At 56.0% G+C, this 27,224-nt stretch overlaps 1 protein-coding gene across 6 annotated transcripts; it reads left to right on the top strand.

Moving 5' to 3' along the window:
- Window positions 1-48: 48 nt before the first annotated feature.
- KLC4 (kinesin light chain 4) lies at window positions 49-27,066 on the top strand. 6 transcript variants are annotated; one of them, XM_063327982.1, is made up of 16 exons: window positions 49-205; window positions 11,475-11,741; window positions 11,936-12,166; window positions 12,522-12,600; window positions 12,690-12,915; window positions 13,233-13,320; window positions 13,595-13,696; window positions 14,001-14,174; window positions 14,333-14,432; window positions 14,993-15,045; window positions 17,772-17,839; window positions 17,922-18,030; window positions 18,822-18,944; window positions 25,832-25,956; window positions 26,080-26,137; window positions 26,618-27,066. In XM_063327982.1, the coding sequence occupies exons 2-16, from the start codon at window positions 11,493-11,495 to the stop codon at window positions 26,705-26,707; spliced, it is 1,875 nt and encodes a 624-aa protein (XP_063184052.1). In that variant the 5' UTR covers window positions 49-205; window positions 11,475-11,492; the 3' UTR covers window positions 26,708-27,066. The 6 variants fall into 6 exon arrangements, with proteins under 6 accessions (XP_063184052.1, XP_063184048.1, XP_063184054.1 ...); XM_063327978.1 differs by having other exon boundaries at window positions 18,822-18,971; window positions 26,618-27,065; XM_063327979.1 differs by lacking the exon at window positions 49-205 and adding an exon at window positions 1,985-2,118 and having other exon boundaries at window positions 18,822-18,971.
- The last annotated feature ends 158 nt before the right edge of the window (window positions 27,067-27,224 follow it).

The raw sequence follows: 27,224 nt of genomic DNA, 5'->3' as shown, positions 1-27,224 counted from the left end.
GGCCTCACCGCTGGCGGGGCGGGCAGCAGGGCCGCCGCCAGGTGGCGCGCGCCTGCCGGTGGGGGCGGCGGCGGCGGCGGCCATGTTGGGTTTAAAGGGGCTGCGCCGCTGAAGGGGCGGGCGGTGCCGGGTTTGGTTCCCGCCCCGCCGGGATTGCCACCGGGACGGCGACCGCGGCGGCCATCGAGACCTTCGCGTCGAGCAGGTTGGGCGGGCGGGGTTACGGGGTGGGGGTTGCAGTGCTCGGTCGTTCCTCCGGTCGCCGCGGAGGAGGAGGTGGTGCGGCACGGCCTTTTTCCTTGCCTGCCGGCTGGGGCCCGTGGGGAAAGCAGCCCCCTGCCCGCCTCGGTGCGGGTCCGACAACCCCCGTAAGGCGGCGGGGAAGTGACCCCGGCCCGCGGGATGGCGGGGGGAGGCGGTGCGCGGCCTCCCGGGGCGGGCGGGATCGGCGCCCTGCCGCCGGCAGCGGAGTGGGGCCCCCGCGGGGGAGCCCCCGTGGTGGGGCTAGGCCCGGGGCCGGTGTGGCTCGGGAGCCGCAGCGCGCCCGGCCGCCGGGGGAGCGGGGACGGGGGGCAGCGCCCGGCCCGGCGCGTCGTGCCCGGAGCCGGTAAGGCTCGGTCGGGGCGCGCTGCCGCCCGCCGGTGAGGACGACGATAAAGGTGCTGGTTGTGTGGACTTTGGAGCCGGCGGGGTGTGCCCGGCGGGAGCCAGCCCCCCCCGGTAGCGGGGCGAGCCTCGGGCTCGGGGGGCCCCGCCGGCTTCTCCCCGCCTCGGGCAGCACCGGGGCTGCTGCGCCTTCGGCCTCCCCGGCTGCATCGCCCCCGGGGACGGCGGGCAGAGGCCGGAGGAGGCGGGTGTGTGTTTCTGACAACGGTGGGACAGCCTGGAGTCCCCGTCATGGCTGTTTGCAGGGCGCTGTGGGCGCAGACTGCGGGATTCGCTGTTCTATAATTAGGCTGTGTCCTCACTGCCAGGAGTGGCTTTCAGTGTAAGATAAATAATGGGTGTTTGCACTCCTGCTATGTAACTTCCATGAGGTTTTTATTATTTCTTTTTTCTAACTGTGCCGTAGCCGTGTGTACGCTGTTGCCAGGCAGGTCTGCCCTCCAGAGCTAGGGAAGGGTGGGATGCTTTCATGAAGACGTTCATGTTGCGAGAGGAGGCAAGAGAGAGCCTGTGTGTCAACGTGGCTGGGCTCCCTCCTGGGACACCTGAAGCCCTTCTCCCTCTGGGGGAAGCTGTGGGGAGGGACAGGAATCCTGATGAAGCGCTGGCTCGGGCAGATGTAGGTAGTTGGGGACAGCGTGCCTCCAGAAGCTCGCAAAACATCATAGAGAGCACTGATGTCCTGGTCTGAGGAAGAACAGAACCACGATAACTTTTAAGGTTGCGCGTTACCATGGATGGGATGGTTGTAGCAACAATCCACTGGCTCCCTTGGACGCTGTGATGCTCTGGCGTTTGTCCTCTCTCTGTGAAAAGCATCTAGAGATCGAATGAACGCTTCCAGGCAGTGCCTGGCCCAGCTCCGCACTGCGCAGTGCTGACACAGTAGGACTCCTGGTGATCTTGTCCTGTATCTGGCCATTTCTGCAGGCGCAGCGATAGCGTCAGCACTGCTGGAGGGTTCTCTGCAGCTCCACCTGCTTGGCTTTAGGGGCTGGGATGGGGTCGGTTGCAGATGAAGGTGATCCCAGATGGGATGCAGAACCCTTTGGCACAAGGTCGAGTGTAGGATGGAGCTGATCTAGCTGGGTATAGGGCAGGGGCGACTTTGTGTGTCTGTCCCTGCCGGTGGGGGCAGAGCGTGGCAGCAGCCCGGGGGCTCCCGTCGCTCACCCAGCGGGTGGCCCTGGGCTTGGCGTGCGTGGCGTTTTCTGCGCTCCCAGGAGAAGCCTCCGACCGTCCTGTTTCTGAAGCCTGGCTGCATCTCCTCCCCTCCCCCTGCCGCAGTCTGGTTGGCTGCCGAGCGCCCGGTGCCTGCGCTGGAACCGGGGAAGAGGAGGAGGGGTGTGAGGAGGGGGAAAGCAGCGCGGCAGACGCCGTGGGAGCCGCGCACCGCCGCCGCCCGGTGCCTCCGGGGGTGCCGCCGCCGGACAAGCCGCTGCAGGCAGGCAGGTACCGCACCTCCCGGGAGCGGGGCGGGGGAGGATTCCCGACCGGTGACTGAGACAGGCGGGCAGGGTGCCCGGCCGTCCTGTAACAAAGGACGGCTTTGAAGTGCGATTTCGGGCAGAGCCGACGAGAAACTTTTCTCCTTAGGAAGCTTACAGTTTAGTCGGGCGGGCACGGAATTCCTCTGCGGTGGTGCTGAGGAGGGATGGAGGGGTTTCTCCAGCTTGCTTGGCCCAAGGATACGCAGCGGGCGTGCCTCCTGCTGCCAGACAAAGCCGGAGAAACGATGACGGAGGCAGCTCAGCATACAGCAACGGCTCTCAAACTTTCAGAGCCTTCTTTCCCCCCCCAAAAAACCCCCTTCCTCCCGTTAATAAACTGCTTATTAAGCAGTTCCGAAGCTGTCCCCCCCCCCTACCGAAGGGGGGAGGGGGCAATTGCTAGTGAGCTTCTGGGAGGGAGAGGATGCGGCTGAAGGGGAGGAGGTGTGTGAAGAAGGGCTGGGGGGGATGGCGTTGCAGCAGAATGCTCTGGCCAGGCAGCCGGGAGAAATTTGCACAATGGTGGGAGGCAGCGGCACATCACCAGCAACCGCAGGCTTCGCTGTGTCTTATATAGCTGGCATCTGGCACTCTCTTGTGGCTCCGTGCTGGCGTCTCCGCTGGTGCCCTTGGTCTCGTGTCTCCCATGCCACCTTGGAGACGTGGAAAGCACCCGCCTCTGTGTGAGGGGAAGGAGGGTGGTGTTCAGCATGCATCGGGTCAAAGATCTGGCCAGCTCAGACACAGGGTAAATAAACATGGCTGAGCTTTGCTGTAATTGGCAGAAGGAGGAGGAAGCGTGCATTCTCTCATCTGCTGTTTTGGAGGAATGTCCAGGTAGGAACAGCAGAATTAACTCCAAATATCAAAATGGCTCTTGGGGCACAAAGAACACGTGGCAAGATTTTGACCTTGGCGGAGTTGCTGGATAAAGGCTTGGTTTGTTAGGAAAGAGCCACATAGCTCCTCAAAGAATTCCAGCTGGTCAGGGGAGACAGAGGTAAAACAGATCCTTTGCTTATTATGCAGGTAGAGCTTTGCCTCTGTGAATGTCACTGTCGTGTTACGGTTTACAAGACCCGTTTGCTTCTGGAAATAATAGGGCAGTCTTGCAGCCTGCAGTCAGCTGGTCTTTGCAGCTGCCCCAGGTACATCGTGAAGGGAGTGTGGGGGCTCCAGAGCCCTTCAGGGTATGCAGAGTGGCTCCAAGGCACTTGTTAGTCTCAGCTGCGTCCTGGCCATCTCCCGTACTCCTGAGACACATCCACAGCATAGCCCTCACATTAGACAGATGCCGGCAGAGGCACTGGCTCCAGGGAATTATTCTGCCTCCTTTAATACTACTTCATGCTGTTGCGGCAAGGTAATGGCTCTCACTCTGTCTTTTATAGAGCGAGACTCCCAATCAGATTCTGAAGCTAGGAAGAGATGCTTGTCCTGGCTTCATTCCAGCTGTTTAGCTCTTGTCTCCGCTAGCCGCTAGGGAACGGGTCTTAATGGTGTTCCGCTGTAGTCCCAGGCACAGCAGATGCAGAAAGGATTTGGTGAGCTGCTGCAGACATGAGCAAGAGTTTAAAAACAAGGTTTTATCAGCTGATCTGGAGATGCTAGCACAAGCTTGCTGGTGGGGGTGGTGAAAACTGCTGTTCTGGTTCCAATGACCTGCTGAAAGGTGCATGTTTCCCTGGCCAGCTGGCGTTCTAAGCAGCATGAACTGCAATAAGGAGCAAAATGACCTTCTGCTAATAGTATATGTCAGCGCTGGTTTGGGTTTTTTTGTTGGTTGTTTTGTTGGGTTTTTTTAACCCTTGTTGCCTCTGATGTCTGTATTATTTGATTGCTAGTGAATGAAAGGAGTAAGACATTTCTGGTCTTGAGAAGAACGAGAGCTCTGATCAAAGCCATCCAGACCATCTCATCTGTTTTCCTCAGATCACATATTCTTATTGGAATGGAATCATGTTTTGGTAACACAGGAATTGCTTGCTTGGGTCAATCAGAACAAACCCTAGCAGGTTTTGACTTGCCATTTCCATCTGTGGGCTGGAAAGTGGGAGGGGGATGGGAAGCTCTCAGGTCCTTTCTGTAGTGATGGGAACCTGAGTCACTGTGGCCAAGTCCCTGTAAAGACAGCTTACCACCACCTTGCCCTAGGTTTCAGAAAGGTTATGCTACCGTGTGTTTTCTGCTAGAGATTGTAGGTGATGAGGAGCTGAAGCTTCTGGGACAGAGAAGAGTATTTAGTACTGAAAGGAAAGAGCATGAAGGGAGCCTCCTATCCCCTTGTGGGGAGAGCCCTTCCACTTGGGCTGCGAGTCTAGTTCCTTAGTCCTAGCTAAAAGCCCCCAGGGTTCTTACAGCCTGCTGGTTAGTACAGGCTTTCTGAACGCAAGCCTTCCTGTATCTAGAAAAACCCGTGGAGCTTCACACTTAGATAGAACTGCCATGTGTCAGCTGCTGCTGAAAGAAGCAATCCTGGCCTCGATCCCTGTCGAGGGGATAGGGAGAGCTGGGCTGTTTCCAACAGCAAAGTCAACTTGTACTGAGTTACACATGGCTCTAGAGCTTGGGGAAGCTGGTAAAGCCTTTCTGGGCTTGGAGATTGGCTTTAAAACCATGTGAGGGGGTGCCTGGATGCTAAGGAGAGTTCTGTTTTTTGGGTATCGGAGAATGCGAGTGAGACGACTTCTTGACTCCAGTCCCTGCTCTGCTGCTGAAGGTGGATTGCGTTGCCTCTCTTGCTCTGGGACAGAGGGACTCTGTCCTCATGGGACCCTGCTGAAAGAAGGCATGTGCTGCATTCCTTTCCTCTGGGCCTAGGGTTAGTTTCTAGTGCTGTGGTATCTGGCCCCTTTGTCCTGAAGTGGCGTTCAGTAAAGGCAAATGTAATAAGGAGTTTATCAAAGGAATTCAGACAAGGAATTTTTTTTTTCCCCTCTCTCACATGGTTAAGCCATGGGACAAGGGTCTGAAGAGCTTGTGGCATCTCCGTTTTGGGAGATAGTCAATCCTTGACTAGACGCAGATACCTGATCAGATACCTGCTTTGAGTGAGGGGATGGACCAGAGACCTCTATGCATCCCTTCCGAGTAATACAACAGCCAGACTCTTTTATTAGGGAGAGTCTCTCTATGGTACCTGAAGTCATCTGTGTGTTGGTTTGGCTCTCTAGGGTGTCTGCAGCGTGTGAAAGGTCCAAGCTGGAGGCTGGCATTGGGAAAGAATTTCGGGCAGAAGATGGGCCTCTAGGTGCCCCCTTTTTTGGCAGTTGGGTGGAGAAACCCATGAGCCATAGACAAATGCTGGCAGAGGATCTCATGCACATCAGAGTTTGAGTGACATCTTTTGGCTTTGGGATTGCAGCTCAGAGATACGCTGTGTACGAACTCCCAGGGTGCTGACCCCTGACTGATCTCCTCTTTGTGTGTTCGTAGTGGCTCTAAGGGACCGTGAGATAGATGTACCAGGCATTTCTGGCAGTGGTAACAAGCACCACAGAGCACCATTCCTGCTTTGTGCCTCAAGCGAACCTCAGCAGGCACGTATCCCGGGATGGAGCCGTATACTGCAATTATGCCACCAGTTCTTTCTTTTAGGAGTCTAGCATGTGCCCTCTAATTTCTCAGTCCTATTCATGTTTCAGTTCTTAACATTACCCTGAAGCTGACTGCACACCCATCTGTCCCTTCATTTGCAAAACATCCTTCTCGTGCCTTTGTTTCTAAAGCCTTAACATGTGTGTGTGTGCAGCTGCTCTTAGCTGTGAAGTTCCTGGGCACCATACAGAGTTGATTATATTTCTTGTTTTACCCATATTGGAGTGGCTCTGGAAATGCTGACTGTCGGATGTGCAGCTCAGCAGCACCCGTTCATCCCTTTTCTGTGGCTCAGTCGCAGGTGGCCTGGGGAGGAGACTGAGCACAGCGGCTCTTCTGGCAGTGGTGTGGCAGCGCGCAAGTTTCCTGGCAGTGTCGACATGTCCTGGCTGTGCAGTGGAAGCCCCAGAGGCTCTGTGCAGCTGACTGCAGTCTCCTACAGTCTCTGTTTGCTTTCTGATGCTAGGGTATCAAAATAAGGAGAAAACTTGTGCCTGTGGCACAGCCTCTGCAATGGTTGTGACCTTGGCACTCTGCTTTTTACTGGTTTTATTTTATCTTTCAGCATCTAAGGTATTAGGTCGAGGTTTTGTTGCAGTATCCCTTAGACTCAGCTGTATATTTGCGATCTCACTTGCAGCTTCGTTGGAGGTCAACCAGTCTTTCCAGAGACCCTTTATTCTGTTGTTTAACAGCGATGAGATGACAGAGGTCCAAAAGAAAAAAAAAAATCCTCCCTGCTTTTATCTAGTTGTTTTGCTTCCCAAATACATAACCTTGCTGTTTCTCCAGGTAGTAAAAGCATGTCTCACAGCACGAGACTGGGATAATTATTGTGAAAATAAGACTTTAAACCCTGTGTTTCCATTTCTAAATGCTACCATTGCTATCCAGCTCACAAACATGGTCACTCATTCACACTTACCCTTTTCCACAGGAAGCTTTTTTCCAGAACCCAGCTGTTTTTCTGCAACCGCCATATCCTTGGATCACCTTCTCCTACGGAAGAGTTTGCCGCTAAAAATCTATGCCCACTTCTATACAGAAAGTGCTGGCAGGCCATCTGCAATTTGAAGGCAGCTGCAATTATTATCTTGACAGTATCATTTGTGCAAGTTGTGATGGTACCCTGTGTCTCTCATATACTTGGTCCGGGGACATGCGGGGAGACAGTGAACTGAATTTGTTGAGGCATGTGTAGACCCAAGGTCTCTGCCCTATTTTAGCTTCCTCCTGATTTCCCTGGTGCTTGTGTGTTTTTTGGTTTTTGGTTTTTTTTGGTTTTTTTTTTTTTTGCTCTCTGTAGTCTTCTAGGGTTAGGCATCATAATCTAAGCTTTAAGATTCACTTGGACCCATTTAGTCTGGCATCCTTGTTTCTGTTGTGGCAGCTGTTGTGGGTTTAAGATAGAAGCCGTGAAGCTTCCAGCTTTTTCCTCTTAAAGCTCTTGCGTGTGGGAGCAGTTTTCAGAGGCAGAAGAGTAGGCTGCTGAAATTGCTGATGCTCAGTGATTTCTGGGTTATGCACTTGAATACAGGAGGAAGGTTTCTGCCTGGCAGGACATGCTAGCTGATGGATTCCCAGATGATTGCTGCAACTGCCACAAAGCTCAGTGCATGCATGTTCCTTCCCTGTCTTCCTGCAGCACTCCTCCAAATGGGAGCAAGAGAGGGGAGGTGAGATGGGTGTTGCCGGAAAGCCAGGCAGCTCTAGTAGCTCACTGTAAATAGGGAAGACATGCCAACTAGAGCAGAAACGTGGTGGTGGAAACCTGGGCCATGACACCTGCAGAGCCGTGAGGAATGCAGCAGGATGAACTAGGAGCCGTGCACTCCAGCTCCTGAGGAACTCCTTGGAAAATCATTCTTTCTTCCTATTCCAGTCTGAACCTCCCCGTGCCAAAGGCAAACGGTGGTGTCTCCCCTCGTCTCTGCAGGAACCTCCAAGTGCGTTTTCTGCCTGGATAAAGGACACTCAATGCCCTTTACTGAATGTGTGGGAGTAGGAAGAGTGCTTATACAGCAGCCTCGGCCTGCCTGACCTTGGCGTCAGTTGCCATAGAGCATGTTTCTTCTGTGGAGGGCTAGGCACTGAGTGTAGACTTGCCAGCACGGGGGAGAGCTAGAAATAAGGCTCTGTAGGGAAGAACTGTCACTTTGGAGGGATAATAAGTCAACTCCCACCAGTGTTTGTTGGTTTTCTTTGCTGTGCAAGAGGTAGCAGAATTTAATCGACTTCTCTGTAATCATCTCGTTGTTTTCTTGTTGGTACTTAGAAGTGAACAGCCTGTGTGGTGTTCTCAGGTTTTGCACCCTGTGTCCAGCCTGGACAGTCTCCTGTCCACCCTGGAATGCTGGAAGCATATTGGTGCCTAGCGGAGCTGTGCTTCTAGGATGTTATCCTAGGGGAGAAAGACCAAGGTTGTGTAGAGGTGTTTGCACAGCCAGTGAGAGAAGAGGAGCCTGTATCGGTATGTCGTGAGGATCTGGGGATGTAGTTGCAGGGTAGGATGAGTCTGATGTGCTGAGGGTCGGGAGGTTTTGGTTATTGTCCCTTCTCAGTCTGCAGTCTTTACAGTTCTGAAAGACAAATTGATCGTGGAGACTGTGAAATGCTCAAAGCTTTTTCTGTTGGAAGGGCTGAAGAAAGACAGGATGTTGCTGTAGTAGAGGCACTGGTGGTTTAACACACAGCTTGGCGATTTCTCAGTTGAGGAGTAGTTCTGTGCACAGTGGAATTAATGAGGCTGATTTGCTATGGATCTGGGTCTTGTCTGACTCTTATCTAGCAAGGTGTGAGCTCTGGTGGCTTTTTATCATGATTTGTAACATGCTTGTCTTCCCAATGCATTTGTATTGTACTTTTTAAAGACGGTAGCAAGATCTCCGTATGGACATAAGTAATGCTTCCCTGAAAACTGTCAGCATTTCACAGCTGACTCAGTACACAGAGGGAGAGATGAAGAGGACTCGTTCTGCATAGCTGTATGAGCCTTAGGGCAGAGCTCTAGTTTTGTTGTATGCTGGGTATGAGGCTGCTCCTGGGGATCTCCTTGTGTCCCAAGCATTGTCTATGTTTCAGAGGACTCCCACTGCCTGGTTTCCCTGTTTCTGACTCTGGAGATGTGTTTCCTTAAGAGCTGAAACCAGTGGCGGGGCCGTTTTGCCGTTCAGCAGTTGTTACCTTGGCTTTTGTGGAAGGAAGTAAGTGCCTGGTGAGCCTTCCTGGGCGGCTGTCTGGACCCATTTCAGAGCAAGACAGCAGTGCTTGCCATGCGTGGCAGTGCTAGCATCCTTTGGTCTGCCAGCGTCTTCCTCTGGAGCTGGAAATCATTGCACATGTCTTCCTGAATTGGGCTCACCCGCAGAAGTCTGCCTTAGGCAGGGCTTCCCTTGTTGCTTTAGCACTCAATCACTCACCCAGATATGTTATAAAGGTGAGAAAAAGAATAACCAGGGTAATTATGGATCAGAATGCTTAGCTGCCAGTTCCTGGACAATCAGTTTGGAAGACAGGATATGAGTGGCAGCCAGCTCTCAACAGACTCAATTTTTTTTTCCTCAAAACAGTACTCTATGCCCTCTATCTTGATCTTAGTGAGGTTTTTTGTGCCATTCTTGTCATGCAGTCTTCTCTAAAGCAAACTGGGAAAAGTCACAGTCCAGATGGGACTTTTCAGCGTAAAATGCGTGATGCACAGGGTAACTGTATGTGGAGCATGGCAGATACCCAGAAGTGAAGGATACAGTGAAGTATGGCTCAGGGTTGGCACTGATGCTGGATCATGAAGTGAATGTGAAGTCAGCGTTGTGATTCTGGGGGAGGTGGGGGAGGACTCAGCTCTTGCTCAAAGGTATGAACAGGAACCCAGTCTTCAAGAGGCGTGAAGTGTTTCTGCCCTGCCGAGGTTCAGTAAGGTCTCCGCTGTGTGTTGGGTTTGCTCCCCTCCGCTGTGTGAGGGGTGGATGTGCGTCACTGGAACAGAAACCAAAGAGGGGCTGCGAGGGGAGCTCAGGCTTGTAAAACAACTCTAGGAACTTCTGGAAGAGTGAGGCTAAAGAGGAGGAAACGGGTGGGTATAATGAGATGTGTTTGCCATCTTCACTGTCCGTGCTGCAGTGAGGAAGAAGTTGCCCCCCTCCATTGCTCAGGGCCCACTCCCGGGCACTGATAGTGGTAGGTGAGCTGGGGGATCGCCCCGAGCCCCTCTGCCCGGGCTGGGGGGCAGAGCACACAGATAAGGAGAGGAGCCCTGGCAAGAAAAGCAGCTCTGCTCTCTCTGTTCCTGTACCTGGGGCAACATTTCCGCTTGCTCAGTAAACCAGGCGCGAGGCTGCTGCCGAACGAAAGAGCCCAAACCACACGGAGGTGGGTCCTGCAGGAGGACAAAGACAAATCTGTTGGCAGCTCTTCCCCCACCTCCTCCTGCCGTAGTGCCTGGGGTGTTTGCCAGCTTCCTGCCAGCAGGGCCCTGGGTGCTTGGGTTCCAGTGCCTCCTGCCAAGGAGGTGCTGCTGGGCAGGTGCTGGCTGCGCAGGGCATCGCAGCCAGCTGCCTTCAGCCCTGCAGGAGGCTGGCCTCCGAATCACGGATAGCGAGGTGGGTGGTGGCTTTGCCACTGAGCAATGTGAAGAGGCTGTTGGGGTGGCCCAGCTTGAGGGGGGAGGCTGCGAGAGGATTAGATGAGTGAGTCATGGAGCATCCAGGGTACCATCAACCCTCTATGAGAGATCTTGCCTGCTTCTGATGTCTCTCACCCTCTGGCCTGATGTGTTTCCTTGGCTCCTGGATTTTTTTTATGCAGGGATCTTGCAGCCATGCTAACGTTGTGGGTTGTAGCACTTGGTGTCCCTGTGCAAAGGCAATAGCTTGGTCCTCTCCTGTCGTGTATCTGGGTGGAACAGGACAGGGAAGGGGTGCAGAGCCTTCACGCCATCCTGAGGAGTCCTTGGGCTGGCAGCAGGGGGAATGAAGCTGGAAAAGCTGTTAGTGTTTCAAGCTAACACCCACGCAAGGGTTACACTAGTGTAACTGTAGCAGTTGGTGTATGTAAGCTTTCCCACACAGGCGTGATTCAGATCATGCTGGCGGTGTTGTATCCTGTGTTGCCACAATGGCCGTTCTGTGCCAGAGCTGGGATTGACAGGGTGTACTCTTCTGGTCTGCGAATTTTTTGTTTGGTCCAGTAAGGCCACCGATGCTGTATCTCCCTGTCTGAGAGATGTTCTTCCGGGAGCTTTTCCACTGAGGAAGCAGAAAGCTTTGAGCTGGCATCCCTCCACTTTCTATTCCCTTTCTTCTGCAGTCGGAAGAGGTGTTGAGCTCTGACAGCCTCCTTGCATCAGTGGTCTGTGGGCAGGAGGTGTACGCATTGCAACCCCAGCTGCCAACTACAAATCTCTGCTCTTAAATGGAAGCTAAATCAGCTTTCCTTGCTGCTGGGCGTGTGGGGGTGTTGGAGGTCAGCACTGATTTTAGCCTTTTTGTCTCCTGTCCACGTGTGCCACCTGCACTGGTTGCCAGCACTTGGCGCCACAAAGGCGGAGACACGTGGCCTGACAGCTGCCTGCTGCCAAAGGGAGAGGGGAAAACAAAGGGGAAGGGCTTAAAGTGGGCAACCAGTTGAACGCTGTCTCTGACTGCTTGAAGGAGGCTGTGACACTTGTGTCTGGCTGTGGTTCTCTGAAACAGCACTGAGGGTTTTGTGTCCCTCTCTGTGTAGGGCTGCAGGAGCAGGACTATGTCCACCATGGTGTACCCAAGGGAGGAGAAACTGGACAAGCTGAGCCAAGAGGAGATAATTTCCAACACCAAACTGGTGATGCAAGGGCTGGAGGCACTCAAGAATGAACACAACTCCATCCTGCACAGCTTGCTGGAGACCATCAAGTGCCTGAAGAAAGATGAAGAAGCCAATCTTGTGCATGAGAAATCCAACCTGCTCCGCAAGTCAGTAGAGATGATCGAACTGGGGCTTGGAGAAGCTCAGGTGAGAGGGGTGGGTGACCCATAGGTGTTAACCAAGACTGGCGGGGGAAGGCAGGCATGTGGCCATTTCCCATAAGCTGCCTGGGCAGCAAGGGGTGGGGTGTAGAAGGCCAGTGTGGACCTGAGGGTGGCCCTAAGCGTGCATATGAAGGAGGTACAAGATTGTGGTAGTTACTGACTGGGACTCTTTACAAGGTGATGATGGCATTGTCCAACCATCTGAATGCTGTGGAGTCAGAGAAGCAGAAGCTGCGCGCTCAGGTGCGGAGGCTGTGCCAGGAGAACCAGTGGCTGCGTGACGAGCTTGCCAACACCCAGCAGAAGCTGCAGCGCAGTGAACAAACTGTGGCTCAGCTGGAAGAGGAGAAGAAACACCTTGAGTTCATGAACCAGCTGAAGAAGTATGATGAGGATGTCTCACCTTCGGTATGCCCTCGTCCTACCGAGCAGCCACCTTTGGGGTGGGGGAGGTTGGACCAGCAGGATTGGTGTATGTTAGCATTGCCCTGGGCTTTGCCCCTTCCCGCAGCAATGTTTGTAACTAAAGGGAGCCCGTATGGGGTAGAGTCTCTGGAAGAACATGGAGCAACATGCCAGGATGTGCTGGGGAAATTCGGCTTTATTAGTTCGGCAGGGGGGAAGATGCTGTCAGAGACAACAAAGAAAGGAAGTTAAAGGTGTTGATGGGCTGCAGCAGGGAAGAAAATTTGGCAGCTGACTTAATGCAGGCTGCTGCTGTCTCTTCTGAGAACCAACAGTATTGTGATTCCCATCTTCTCAGGAGGAGAAGGAGGGCGACTCTGCCAAGGACTCTCTGGATGATCTGTTCCCGAATGAGGAGGAGGAGCACGGTCCTGGATGTAAGTGTTTGCTCATGCGTGGTTGCTGGCTGTCTCTGTTCAAGCCTGCTGTACCAACTGTTTCCCTGTTTATTCCCCTGTGCCTGCAGTGCCCCACCAGCACAGCAGTGCAGTGGCAGCTGCCCAGCAGGGAGGCTATGAGATTCCCGCACGCTTGCGTACCCTCCACAACCTTGTCATCCAGTACGCCTCACAGGGACGCTATGAGGTGGCTGTGCCGCTCTGCAAGCAGGCGCTGGAGGACCTGGAGAAGACATCAGGCCACGATCACCCTGATGTGGCCACCATGCTCAACATCCTGGCACTAGTGTACAGGTGAGCATGGTGGGGAGGGCAGAACTGGGCCAGGAGAGCTTTCTGCCTCTCCTGTTTACCAGGACAGCACATCCTGGTGACAGGGAGCTCCCCCAGCTTCCAGTGGTTTGCCTTTCAAAAATGTTTTGGCATAGATGAGGTATTTGGACTACTAAACTCCCTGATATAACTAGGGACTGGCTAGGGTAGGGAGGAATGAAGAAATGAAAGGGCTATGGGGGCTGGATCTGTATGGAAGGAGGACTGTTGTTTGTAGTTCTGCTTGCTGTGGGCTGTGGTGTCCAAATCCTGAGTAACTGGTTGGCTTTGCACTGCAGGGATCAGAATAAATACAAAGAGGCAGCACACCTCTTGAATGATGCTCTCTCCATCCGCGAGAAGACTCTGGGCAAAGACCACCCAGCGGTGAGTGTCTCTCTCCTCTTTCAGCCACTTCCCTTGACCTATGGGTGCTGCTGGGGCTAGAACGGTGCCCTTACAGTCTGTCCGCAGCCAAGGGCAGCGGTGTGCTCTGTGATGTAGGCAGGGTAGACTTCTGCCTCTGGACCTCCTTCTCTTCAGGAGCAGCTGTACTGGAAGCATGAAGGAGATGGGATAGTCACTGTTACTACTGCTTGCCCGCCTTGTTTGGTCCCATTGGATTCTGCTTTGTTTCATGGAGAAGCTTATGTCTCTGCAGGTGGCAGCAACTTTGAACAATTTGGCTGTTCTCTATGGCAAGAGAGGAAAGTACAAAGAAGCAGAGCCACTGTGTAAGCGAGCCCTGGAGATCCGTGAGAAGGTACTGGTCTCCCACATTCTCCTTCTTTCCAGCTCTCCCCATTACCTCACTGCTCCTGGGAGATCCAGGACCTACCTAGTCTCCTCAGCTGCTGATTCTGTCACAACCTTTCCTACCTCCCCAGTGTTTGTGGCTTGAGAGGCTTGCCAGGAGGTGGAAGCCGGAATTTCTCTGTTTTACCTCCCTAGTCCTTGGCTCCTGTCTGACATAGGCATGTCTTGGAGGGACTGTAGTGTCTACTAACTCCAGGAGTTCAGTGCAGTCTTTAAGTGTTGACTTCCTGTGGCTTCTCTTGTTTACCCAGGTGCTAGGCAAAGACCATCCTGATGTGGCCAAGCAGCTGAACAATCTAGCCCTGTTGTGTCAGAATCAGGGCAAATATGATGAGGTGGAGTACTATTACTGCCGGGCTCTGGAGATCTACGAGAGCTGCCTGGGTCCTGATGACCCCAACGTGGCCAAGACCAAGAACAACCTGGTGAGACCCTTGGGGAGAGGCCACGTGGGGATAGGGAGTGGTGCTATGGGAAGATGGGCATTGCCCAGAGCTTGGAAGATGCAGAGAGATAGCTGCAAGAGAGGGACAGAGTTAATGTGTGTTGCCCAGTGGGACTGGAGCTGTTTTCTTGGTTGCAGGCCTCCTGTTACCTGAAGCAAGGCAAATACAAAGATGCAGAGGTGCTGTATAAGGAGATCCTTACCCGTGCTCACGTGAAGGAGTTTGGCTCTGTGGATGGTTTGTACAGCAGACGCTGTTGGGGCTGGGGAAGGGTGAGCAGTTTGGTCTCCTGGCTGTCAGCCTGGGCTTGGCTGGTTCTGGTATCCCCCGGCAGAGGGACAGGATGCCTTGTAGGGCCCCTGCTTCGGGCAGCCCTTGAGTCACTGCCATTCTAGTGTGTTATGCTGTTCCACCTCTTCTCCCAAAAGGAGTCTTGGAGAGCTCTGGCTGTCAGTCTTTACTGGGTTGGGAATAGTTGTGGCTAAAAGGGGGAATAGCAAGTGGCACAATCATCCCCAGGCACAGGCTGAGGTTTCTCCTGTGTGCCCGGCATAGGTATTCCCCCACGAGAGGACTTGTTCCTTCCTTCCCCTCTCCTGCCCTTGCAGTGTCAGTTACCTTTCCTGGGGCTCTAGCCCAGGGACCGAGGGATCTGGAAGCCTTGTCACTTCCCTCTGGTGAGCTGCTGGCTCTGGGGACAGCGTGCTGGGCTGTGCAAGAGGCAGAGCTCTGGTGGAAGTGGCAGAGCAACAGGGTCAGGTGGTGAGTGGAGCTGTCTTGCATTCTTCCCCACACAGATGAACACAAGCCAATCTGGATGCATGCAGAGGAGAGAGAGGAGATGAGCAAGGTGAGTCTGAGCTGATGATGCTGCCTCTTAGCAGCAAGAGCCCTGGGAGGGTAAAGAGATGCAGGGGGTTTAATCCTCTCTCACCACAGCCAGATGCTCCTTTCTGCAGCCCGAAGAGCTGCCATGGCCACTGATGAAGGCCAGGATAGGTCTGGAAAGTGGGGAGAGAGCGTGGCTGCTCCTTGGGGCAGCAGGGAGGGGAGGCCCATCAGAGAGCTTGATATTTTTCCTGGGGCGGGGGAGTTTGTTCAGCCTCTCAGCCGTGGCTGCATGCTCTCTTTTTGCTTTAGTGATCCCTCTAGGGCACACAGATGATGGAAGATGGCGGATGGCAGAGGGCTGTGCTGCAGGGCCTTGGCACTCTGTTCCAAAGAGCTGCTAGTACCCAGAGCACAACCTGCTCCTGGAGCAGCCTTTAAGGCTGCCTGGGGAAAAATGGAGGTCAAGAAGAAACTACTGGCATCACCTTGCTTAGGAAATGGAGCCAAACTTCCTGAAAAAGATCTCTGCACTGGGCGAGACCTATCTGTTCTATGTCCTAGCTGGCCTCTGAAAGAGGGTAGACATGGGTTATGCTTGTCGTGGGCTAGGCTGAGAAGCAAAGAAGCTCTTGCTCCTGTTGCTCAGGCCCTGCTCTGTGCTCAGCTGATAAATGCAGCAGAGTCCTGTCCCTGCTTTTCCCAGGCCTAAGACCTCACCTGCTTTTTGACAGGTGGGTGAAGCAGCAGAATGAAGGGCACTGGTCTAGTCCTCTAGCTGCAGTGGGAGCAGACACTGTCCCTCCCTTTCCTTTGCCCTCAGAACAGGCTTCATCCCTGTGTGGGCTCAGACAGCAGGCTGGCGGGCTTGGTTTAGTGACTTATCAGTCCCATCCTGTGAGCTCTAAGAGCAGAACGCTAGCAGCCGCTTCCCACCAGCGTGCTGTGTCTTCCCATTGAACCTCTCTGTGCGGTCCCCAGTGCAGGGCAGTGCTCAGCTCCACCTTGTGCTGCTCCAGTTGCTGCCCTGTGAAGGCTCTGCTGCAAAGAAATTACATTTGCTGCGGCACCATCCTATGCAGGAAAAATCAGAGTTGGAGTAGAGGCCAGGCTCCCCTTGTCACCTCTGGGATTGAGACACTTCTGATGGTATCTTTGGAGATTAAGAGGTCAAAAGTAGATAGTTGTAGTGCGGAGCTATGCTCCGGATAATGCAAGCTTTGCTACGGAGCAAGAGAACAGGTTCAGGGACCTACAGTTGGAGTGAGATTTGGTTTGTAGCCTGGGGCAAGGGCCGAGCCTCTTTTTCCTGCCCCTGGGGCTCCTGTCCCCGGGGCAGCTGTGCCCAAGCACCGTGGCATGGCATAGTTGGCATGGCCTTCCCAGCCAGGCACAGCGGTAACCACAGACCTGCTTGTACTGCTGGCCCAGGCGCTGGGACTGCTGCACTTTGCTTTGTGCTGTGTTTTCCATGTCTTGCATTAAAAAGCGTCAAACCCCACTTGCAGAGCTTCACTTCTTTTTTTTTTTTTTTTTTTTTTTTTCCCCGCCCTTACCCCTCTTTCTCTCTGCTCTCAGTAGGAGCAGGGGGAGACCAGCTCGTGCCAGCAGCAGGGCCTTGGGCACAGCTGACAGCCCTGGCCTGCCAGGCTCTTTCTGCCCCAGGGGGTTTGACACCTTTCCCCTCAGGTTCAGCCTCACCTATGGCTCCTGGAGACTCCAGCATGTGGGGTAAAGATCTGAGAAGGACTGTGGGACTGAGTAAGAAAAATGGTCCCTGTGAAGGCAGTTTCTTCTGGGCTAGAGCCCTTGCCCGAGGGAAACCCCTGCTGTGGAGCAGTGGCCCCCTGCACCTGCTTGGCGAGGGCAGCCCTGCTGGGCTTGGGACTGAGCTGTGTGCTTCCTGCCCACCCTGTGGGTGCAGAGCCAGGGTGATGGCACACCTCCAAGTGCTTGCTACGCACCAAGATGCGCAGTGTGTGGACCTCCTGCAGCAGTGGCAATTCCTCCCTGCAGGTGCCGTGGTCCCTACTGACCCAGGGCAATGCTGGCTAGCAGCTATGGCCCTGCAGCATGGGTTGTCCTGGCCCCAGATCTTTCTCCTTGAGCACCAAGCTGTGCCCTCTCTCCTGTTGCTCTGGCCAGCAGCCTTTTTGCTGCTGGCTGTGGTAGGGCCAGACAGCCAGTTTTGGGATGTAAAGACTGGACATGGAGAGGAGACAGCTAGCTGGGCTGAGCTGCTGTGAGGCAAGGCCTGACCTTGCAGGCAGAAGGCTTGGAGGTGGCTGGCTGATTCCTTTGCTAGCCAGGGCTGAGGGGTTTAGTGCCCACGCTGCCTGACATGCCTATGGGGTTTTTTGTTTGTTGGTTGGGTGGGGTTTTTTTGTCTCCCCCTTGCATGCTGGGGAGGTGGGGTGTCATGTCCTCCAGAGCGCCGTAAAGATCGGCTGCGTTGTCCGTGCTGCCTTTGGCCCTATGGAAGGGGCAAGGAGGTGGGATGATGCACCTTGCTGGGGCGGGGGCATCACTTTTACTTGTGGCCTAAATCTGTTGCAGCAAATGGGCTTTCAGCTTTCCCTCTGGGAACCTGCTGAACTTCATCACTGCGTTTGTACATTGTGTTTCCAAAGGCTGGGCTGGTGCAGGGTGCAGCCTGGGGCCTGACCCTGGGCACCCAGCAGGAGAGTGCAGGCCAGAGAATGGCAGTAGGCATGGGGCTAATAGCTCTCATCTCTCCTCATCCTGTAGAGCAAGCACAGAGACAGTGCTCCCTACGCTGAGTATGGCGGCTGGTACAAGGCCTGTAAGGTTAGCAGGTAAGAGATGGTTCGTGGGCAGCTCTGCGGGGGTGGGGGGGTGGCCCCGAGGCTTCGGCTCACCTTCCGTCTGTGATTACAGCCCAACTGTGAACACCACTCTGAGGAACCTGGGTGCGCTATACCGACGCCAGGGCAAGCTAGAGGCAGCTGAGACCTTGGAGGAGTGTGCAGTTCGCTCTCGACGGCAGGTAACCCCAGAGGGACCTTCCCTGGTGGAGGGGGCATTGTGGGGCTTGGGGTGGCAGGCCATGGCACAGCATTTAGCTTGGGGTGTGGTGAGGGACTTTCCCGGGCCTTGCAGCCTCCGATATCCTTGGTTTACATTCCCACACCACCAGAGCTCCTTGGTATTTGGGGTTGTGTTTGTGCAGGGGTACGCACGTGTATATGTGTGGGGTTGTGTATGTGCATGCGTGGATGGCGCAGATGCAGCGTGTGTACAGGTGAGGAAGAAGGCATGGCTCTCCAAGTGCAGAAATACTGCAGCTGGGTTAGGGCAGGTTACTGGGCTTTGTCAGCTGTTGAGGAGATCTGCACTCACTGGGAAGTTTTCTTCCCGCTAACTTTTCATCTAGGGAACACACCAGGGATTTCTTAGAGTACCTCTCACCCTAAACTCCTCTCAGTCCTCAAATAATAAAGCAGGAGCTGTAAGCACCTAGCATAAAGACTGAAGGACAGCAGAAACCTTCACACGCCAAGATGTGAAGAAAAAAGGCTGTCAGCTTTGAGGTAGCAAGCCCTTGTTCCCCACAGTGGTTTCTGGCTTGGTAGGGGGCTCGCTGAGCTGGGAACCCAAACAGGGACTGCTAAAAGTGCAGGATGGGATCTAGCTCCGTCCTTGTGCTGGAGAGTTTTGGCCTGTGATGGGGCAATAGCCAAGAGAGGGGACAGGCTGTGACCAAATACACTAGATCGATAGAGGGAAAGAACACAGAAGGGTGAAACATGGTGCTTCCTTCTCCCTTTCTACTTGCAGGGCATTGACCCGATCAACCAGACGAAGGTGGTGGAGATCCTGAAGGAGGGCGATGGCACAGAGAGACGTCGGAGCCTGGGGGGCAGCGTCAAGTATGAGAATGCCACAGACGGTAGCGAGGAAGTGAGTATGGGCGTGGAATGGAGCGGGGTAAGTACAAGACACCATCAAGAATGGCCTCAGCCGGCTGCCAGAGGGAAGGGACAGCCTTGCTCAGGGCTGTCCCTGTGTGGCCTGTCGTGGCATCCTTGTCTGCCTCCATTCGTTCCCTGCACACTTCCTTCCCCTCTTTCTCGGCATGAGCCAGCCAGCCCACAAAGGTGCGTGTCTGGGCCTGGCTTCTGGTGTACAGGCCAGATATCCCCAACTGAGGGCTTCTGCTTCCAGGGGGCTGCCAGGCCCTGGCGATGCACAGCATGAGCTGGTCCTGGTCTGCCCTTAATCTTAGCCTTGCAACCTTATTAACAACTCTCCCTGCTGTTCCCCTCTTGAGGCCCTGGCTGAGAGCACCGGCCCCATCTCAGGTCCCCACAGCCTCTGTGAGCAACTTGTCTGTCTGTCCCGTACTGCGCCACGGGCGATGCTGAGCCTGGGGAGGGTTGTGTGTGCCTGGTGTGCTTGTGACTGAGTGACTGCAAGGCATGGGAATAGTCTGCAGCCAGCGTCTCTGCTCTGCCTCTCTCCTGGTCTCATGTCCTCCGCGGGCTCTGGCCACGCAGAGGTGGTGAAAGGCAGGTCTTTGTGGGATGCCAGGCCGGGCTGACGAGTGGTGGTAAAAGAGGGCTGGTGTTAGCTGAGACACAGACAGGGCGACCTGAGCCTGTCTAGGCTTGCTCTGAGACTGAGGGGCACCCTGACTAGGGTCACTAGCACTGAGTTTGGAGGAAAGTAGCAGTCCAGGTCTGAGACAGGTGCCTTTTGTCTTCCGCGAGGAGGAGGAGGATGGAGAAGAGGTGGCAAGTGAGCATGGTGCTGGTGGGTGCTTGGCTCGAGGGCTGATAGAGCTGTTAACACTTACTATTCCTCCTGCAAACTCTAATTGAGAGCATAGCGTAACTGGGTACCAAGGGGTTGTTGTGGCCTGGCACAGGTGACACACTGAGCACATGGAGTTCTTTGCTCCCCCCTCACATCTGCTGCCACTAACCCTTTCCCACCTGGCTCGGCTCCATCCTCACCCGCATGAGCTCCCTCCCTTCCCCATTCCTCTTCCCTGTTGCCATGACAGCCCCTCAACACCCAAGCCTGAAGCCTGCTGGCTGTCTTGATTGTGGATTGTACCCAGGAGGTGGCTGGAGGGGACCTGGGGAGCAGAGCTTCAAGGGGATCTGGCAGCTCTGCCAGATGCAGGGCTGTCCTCTGTCCCAGCTCTTGGTATCAGGAGTGAAGAGGGTCCTATCCCTGGCAAGGCACCAACCCTGGGCCCTTGTGCTCCCCATTAGTAGAGGGGCTAGACAAGCTCAGAGGGAGGGCTGAGGTTTGGATTAGGGTCACCTGGTCCCTGTCTTGGCTGGTGTCTCTCTGTGGTTCCTTCTGACTGTGGCTGGTGTTGGGTGATTGCTTTGCACTGGTGATGGTCTGGGAGACCTTCCTGACTGTCTCTGAGCTGATCATCCCAAAGCAAGCAGGCAATGCCACCCGCTCCCCCAGCCTGACCCAGCCAAGGAGGATAGTGCCTGCTCGTGTGACCCTTCTCCAGGGGAGTTGGCAGGGCTTATCTGGCCCAGCCATCTGTAGATAGAGGGTTTGAGGGCTAGCCCAGCACCCTGGGGGACATGGCTGCTGCCACATGATGCTTGGTGGCTTTCCCAGCCTGCTGTGCATGTAGTCAGCCTCTTCTCTACAGCCAGCAGCCCTGCACTGGGCTGCAGCTCCCCCAAAAAGAAGGCTGAGGCAGCTCCCGCTGCTCCTGTCTGTCACGGCCAGTTGTTCCCTGTGCTGATCTACAGACCTTGGACGTGCTGCCATCCCTTAGCTGTCAGCTGCTGCAGGCAGGGCCCAGGGTGCCAGAAACCTCTCTGCCCCGCTGCCAGGGGCAGCTCTGGAAGCACCCCAGGGCCTGGACCAGCTACTTGCTGTGCCCAGGTAATTGGGCCGGGAGAGCCAGGCTCTGGGCCATGAGAGCAGGGATGGCACCAGCTCAGCCGTGCTGAGACCTTGGCAGGCACCTTGTGCCCAAGGTCCAAGAGCGGGGAGCCCTCAGAGCAGGAGGCCCAAGCTGTTCCTCCTGGAGCTAGCTATTCATGCCAGCCTGATAGAGTGCACTGGCAAAGACGTGAGCCCGCTGTTTCAGTGTCACAGGACTCCCTCCCTGCCCAGACGTGGCCCGTTGTCTCTGCATGCAGCCTGGGCCCTGTCCCACCTGCTCCCTGGGTGACCTACAACCTCACGGCCTTGTAAATTGTGTCTTTCTCCTCTCTGTGCACTAGGCTTAAATGCCTCCCGAGACTCCCTCTTTCCCCTCCACCGCAATCACCTGGATGTTTGTGTTGTATCTTCCGACTTTTCCTCCACACCATCCCTCCTTCCTCGGCAAGAACTCCACGCCAGTCCCCCAACCCTCCCGGCGCGCGAGGGCACCGCGACGCCTGCAGAGGAGTCCCTGGCCACGTGGCCCAGCTCCAGTCCCATGGCCAGCAAGAGCAGGAAGAATCTGCGAGGAGCTGCCCGCTCCCCCAGGCCAGGGTGACGGGCCACCGTCCCCTTGCGTGCCCCCACCCCCAGCCCGCCCTTGCTCATCCCTGGGGACCAGGCCTGCGGGGGATTGTCTTCACTCCAGGCGTGCCGACTCCACCGTCATTAGACATCCTCAACCCTCCTAGCTTGTTCCCTCCATCTCTGCAGAGGCCAGGACGGAGGCATGAAGATGGGGGGGGCTGTTTTGGGACAGAGAGGCCTGGCCTTGGCAGGGTTGTCATGTGCCCAGTTGCTTTTTTTTTTTTTTTCCTGTAGGCTTAGCTGATGTTAGTGCCCTGTAGCAAACCTGCGCTGGCCACCGGTGAGCTGGGCTCTCCCTGCAGCACATGGCTCTCCCTGTCTTGCCATCCTCCTCCCCGCTGAGCTCTGCAACCGAAGGGCAGCATGTGGGGGCACAGGAATGTAAGGCGGCCCATAGCTACCGTACATCCAACATGAGGGAAGGGGGTGACAGCCAAGGACCATGCACGGAACAGGGACCTACCAGCACAAGCCCGTTTGGTTGCAACCTCCTGACCTGATGCTGTAGCAGAGTTCCTCACCCAATGGTGTTAAGGGGTGAATGAGCTCCCCATTGCTCCAGGGTCTCCAGGCGTGGGTTGCTGGGAGAGGCGGAGGTGAAGTTGCTTGCTGTTCCTTAGAGGCAGAGGGAAGGGGTAGGAGGTAAAGCAGAACTTTTCTGTGAGGGGCTGGGCCCCAGGCCATTAGATATGGCTGAGATGGGGAATGGTCTGGTTTGGAGCAGAGCAGTTGGGGGAAAAAGAAGGTGCAAAGAAGGATGAGAGGAAAGGAAGAGCTGGGGCTTGGGGTGCTCTGAGCATGTGGGGACAGATGGGATAGCTGGAGGGAGATTTCTGCAGGAGGAGAAGGGTCCAGGTTGCTCATGGAGGAGGGCAGTTCTTGAACGCAGAATGTGGCTTGCCAGGTGTGGTCCCTGGGGCTGTGACTTGCTGTCTGGCTGTCCATCCCTAGTCAAGTGGGTGGCAAATCTGTAACCCCGATACTGCTAAGAAGACAGTGCTGACCCTGGGCATGTGTGGGGATGGCTCAGTGCCTCTGATGGGACTCCAGGCCTGCACGGGGTCTGGTGCTGTTGGTCACTGCTGGGAAAGGGGATGTTTCCCAGGGCCAGACCAGCTCTGCCTTGAGCCTCACACCCTTGGGTGCACACTCTCAGCCCACCTCCTATAGGAAGTGAACTTCCCTGGCCCTCCTACCTGGGAAGAAAGCTGGGGAGGCTGCAGCCAGCAGGACAGAGCCCGGAGGCCAGCGCAGGACCCCCTTCCCCCCCCCCCCTTATTTATTTAGCTAGATAGTTTCTCTCACGATAGTCATCTGGCAGGATTGTGATACTAAATGTGCTTGTGTCTGTCTGGGCCTGGCTTTCCCTGTGGTGGTGCAGAGGCCTTGGGGCACATGCATGCTGCTCCCCTGGGAGCTTGTGCTTGCTGAACGGAGGTTTGTCCTCAGGTCCATGGGGTGTGGAGCCCAGGGCCGAGTGCTCTAGGGCTGTGTCTTCCCTGCCTCTCTCTCCCAGCGCTGCTCCATGCTCCGGGAGAGTGGTGAGTCCCCAGTGCAGGGTGCATTCAGGCCTCGGTGCCACCTGCCCCTGTGTTTTGCCATGTCCTGGACCTGGTGCTGTAACAACCGTACCTCTGATTAAAGGTAGACAGACCCGAACCGCTGCCCTGTGCTTCTTTCCATGCTCTGTAGGCCAGCGTCGGTCAGCCCTGGGGTGGCGGGTGCAAATGCTGCGGGAGCAGGTGTGGGGGTGCTTGGTGTCTGTTTGTGTGCAGGGGGATGTGCCACCCCCAGGGCACCTCTTCTCGGCTGAGCGCTGGAGATGAGGGACCCAGCTCCACTGTGCCTCTCCCTAACCCCCAAACTGGGGTTGCTACTAACCTCGGTTCTGTAGCTATGCGTGGCAGGGCTGCCCTGGGGTGCCTGAGCTTGGGCCTTCCCCAGTAGGTGTTCCCATTAGCTAGAGGAATGCCCCATTGCGTTCCCCAGTGCTGAGTTCCATGTGCTGCCAAATCCTGCCCAAGTCCTCTGCCTCTGTGCGGCAGGCAGGATGGGAGCACGCAATGGAGAGCGGCTGAGCGGTGGAGCTGCTTCGTTTTTTCCTTTGAGTGCTCTCATCCTGGTGGGTGCAATGGGGTGGGGGCTCTGCGGTAAACCAAGCCCCGTAAATGTTCTGTGTTAAAAATAACCCTGCAGAGAAGGGAGTGGGGAGAGAAGGGAGGCTATTTTTAACCCAGCATGCAGCAGCATTTGGTTCTGGTGTTGGTCTGCAGTCAGTCTGCATCACTGCAGCTGGGGAAATGTGGCTCCATCCTTCAGCCCTGACCCCACAGCACACTTCCTGGCTGGATCCTGCTGCCCTTGCACCGTGGTCCTGCTTCCCTGCCCCAGCTGTGTTCCCTTCTCCACCCCTGGCTTCTCTGCCCTGGCAAAAGGAGCAGTGTCTGGCATGGCAGTACTCTGCAGGGAGGGTGGTGACCCGGTGCAAATCTTGGCGGGAGGCAAAAGACACCCTCCCGTACACACCCCCTCCTGGTCTTTAGTGGAGCAGTGATGGCTGGCTCCTCCAAAACCTGCCCAGGATGCCTGGTAAAGGGGTTAAACTGTTTACCTTGCTAATACTTCTGGTGCTCTCTGGATTCCTGGTGAGCAGGTCCCTTGCAGCAACAGCACATGCCTCACGGTTTGGTAACCCTTCATCCTGGTGAGAAAGTGAAGAGATTCAGTGCACTTTGGCTTATCCAAGAAGGGATGAGATGAATACCAGAAGACAGGTTTGCTGGTAGGAGAAGTCCTGTTCAGCTGCTGGAGAGGGGTCTAGGGCTGGATCAGCTTTGGGTAATCAGAGCAGGGGAAGTGTTGGAAGAGCCTTCCCCAGGGCCACAACCCGTAGGTGTCAGCACAAGGGGGTGGCTGGCCTAAGGCAGAGACCCTGCGAAGCTGCGTGGGCAGTCCTGGGGCAATCACTGCTACCAGCCTGAGCCACAGGACATTTTGGACACTTAGAGTACAAAGGTACAAAGGAGCTCCCACACATGCTTGTAAAGAGCAAAGAGCTTTTGCAGTCCCCTTATCTGTGTTTCTTCTGCCCTGATGTGCCGAAGCCATTGGGATCAGGAGCAGGGAGGACTGCTGTTATCAGGCCATCAGAGCAAAAGTAACTCCACATCAGCAGTGGTGCCATAACCTTATGTAATGAGCGTGCCTGGCCACAGGGAAGAGCTAGATGCCACGATGGGACAGCAGCATGAGGTGGTGTCATGCTGGCAGCCTGTGCTTTGCGTGCATGCGGAGCTAAATGCAGGAGACGGGCTAGAGCCTGTCAAGGGCTGAGAGCCCCTTTCTGAGTACTGGGGACTTTTGGAGGCATACGGGAGGAAACAGGCTGGGGAACAAGATATAGCACTGGTTTTGGTCTTTGGAAAAAGCAGGCAGCTGTAAAGAAATCCCTCAAAGTGCCACCCTGGGACAGCTAGTGGGGCCCAAACCACGACATGGGCACAGCTAAAGCTGGGGGGCTGAGGAGAGTGGTGCCGCCTTGGCAACACAGTGTTGATGCAGCTGAATGAATGCATCCCGGATGGAAGTGCCTCAGCAGGCTCAAAGCTAATCATCTTGGAGGTGTTAGAGGTGGGACAAGGCCGTGTGTGCATGTGGACTGGTCTTGTCTGACATGAGTGAGCCTGCAGGACCAGGATGTGCATCAGGACGAGTGCTGGATGGAAAGGAGGAATAGCAATGACATGGTGAGGAAGGACAAGGGGAGGGGGAGGATAGTCTCCAGACAGCAGCAAATGAGGAGAGAGTCCTCAAAATGAATGTCCCAGCCCCATCTCCTGGCCTGACAAAAGGACACCCAAGCTTGGTGCTTCTCTGGCTGCTGGGACCTCCTTAGTAGCTGCTGCCTGAGCTGTCGCAGGTGGTGGAGCTATGCCCCATTTGAGCAAGGCTGTGGGGATGCCGCTGCCATTTGTGCTGGTGGCCTGGTGCAGGTCAGCAGCCTGGCTGGGTGTTGGGCTTGCACCATCCAGGAGGGAGGATCTGTCTGGATGAGCCAAGCCATGGCGGGTGGGGGTCACCAACTCCATGGTGGTCATGTCCTGTTGAGAACCAGGGTGAGGGGGAGCCATGTAGTGAGCAGTAAGCCTGCTCTGGGCCAGGGCTAAATCCTCAGTGCAAGTGGACAAAAGGGTGTTTGGAGCCAAGCCCGGTTCCTGGCCACTCATCTGCAGCGTGCCAGGGCCTGATTGGTGCCACTCAGCCGTTGCCCTGGCTTGTGTCTCTGTGTCCAGGATGGCAGTGGCACCCTCCAGCGCAGCAGCTCCCTGGGTAAAATCCGGGATGTGATACGGAGGAGCAGTGAGATGTTGGTCAAGAAACTGCAGGGCAATGGTCCCCTGGAGCCCAGGAACACCAGGTAGGGACCAGGGCTGTGAGGGCCAGGCTGGGTGCAGGGCGGGCTGGGGGCCCTGCCACCTTGGGGGCCAGGGTCTGGCCAGGCACAATAAGATCACACTTGCTCTCCTCTGCTTTCTTGTAGCATGAAACGAGCTGCGTCATTAAATTACCTGCACAAGTCTAGCGATGCTTCGTTTGAGGTAAGCACCGGGGGGGTGCTGGGGCTGATGCAGGAATGGGGGCTGGGATGGGGGCTGTGTGGCTGCAGCTGGCTATGAGGGCCGTGGCCAGTGACACAGGCAAGCGCCTGAGATCCCCCCGGAGGCCTTCATCCGTGCAGATGTAAGTCTTCCGCGTGGGGCTGGAGCTACCCTGCCTTCCCAAGGGGCGGGTTGGGCTGGTGCCCCCGCTGCACGCCTTGGGCGGCTGCGCAGCCCCTCTTCTGAGAACGCTGCCCCAAAACCGAAGGTGTTGCCTTCAGGTAACCACCTCCGTGTCTGCTGAGCTCAGCAAACCCTCCAGCCACGGGAACGGGAGCAGGGGAGGGCGGAGGTGGCACTTAACGTGGCTGATAACTGCGCTGGGGCAGTCCTGGCTTGCACGGCGGGAGGTGGGGTGGTGGCTTCGGGGGGCGGCTGTGGATTGCAGGTACCGGTCCTCACGGGCGACGTATTTTCCAGGGCACCCAAGGCCTCCGTGCAGAGAGCAGAGGCCTCAGCGCCAGCAGCATGGACCTCTCCTCCCACAGCTCCCTGCTCTCCTCCAACTGACCCTCCTGCAGGTGCCCCCCCCCCCGCCTCTGGCCGCCCTCCTGCCGGCCCACCGCCGCTTGGGGCCGCACCCGGCACCCTCCCCGCCTCAGCTGCTCTCTCTCGCCCCTCACCGGCTCTTGTGCCGCTGACTGCCCGTCCCCCCCCCGGGGAGGGAGCCGGGGGTGGGGTGGGGGGGTCCCACGGGCACCGGGAGGCCCTAGCTAGTTTGGGAACCGCAGCCCGCACGCATGCCCCTGCGCTGCGCACCCAGCTTCGATGGCTCGGCACCGGTCGCACACGCTAGCCAGGTAGTCACACGGGCCGGGGGGGGAGTGGAGCGGCACCGGGAGCGGCACCCACCCCCCTCCCTCCCTCCCTCCCCCGGCCCGGGGCAGCGGCGTGGGCGGCCGCGCGTTCGCTCACCCCCACTACCCCCCCCCCGCCCCCGCCCGGCTGATGGCTGTACTTTATTTTATTAAATAAAAACCACCCTAGAAGCGACCGTGACTCGGAACGGGGAGGGGGAGGTTGGGCC

This window comes from Chroicocephalus ridibundus, chromosome 3 (genome assembly GCF_963924245.1).
Source record: "Chroicocephalus ridibundus chromosome 3, bChrRid1.1, whole genome shotgun sequence".
Lineage (NCBI taxonomy): Eukaryota > Metazoa > Chordata > Aves > Charadriiformes > Laridae > Chroicocephalus > Chroicocephalus ridibundus.
The sequence above is the reverse complement of the archived record's forward strand: the minus strand, read 5'-3'. Positions and strand labels throughout refer to the sequence as shown.

Excerpts from the sequence above, each read along its gene's own strand:
- KLC4 (XM_063327979.1), top strand. The coding sequence starts at position 11,493 with ATGTCCACCATGGTGTACCCAAGGGAGGAGAAACTGGACAAGCTGAGC. Across the intron at positions 12,167-12,521 it reads ATGAGGATGTCTCACCTTCG|GAGGAGAAGGAGGGCGACTC; the intron begins GTATGCCCTCGT and ends CCATCTTCTCAG. Across the intron at positions 26,138-26,617 it reads CTAGCGATGCTTCGTTTGAG|GGCACCCAAGGCCTCCGTGC; the intron begins GTAAGCACCGGG and ends CGTATTTTCCAG.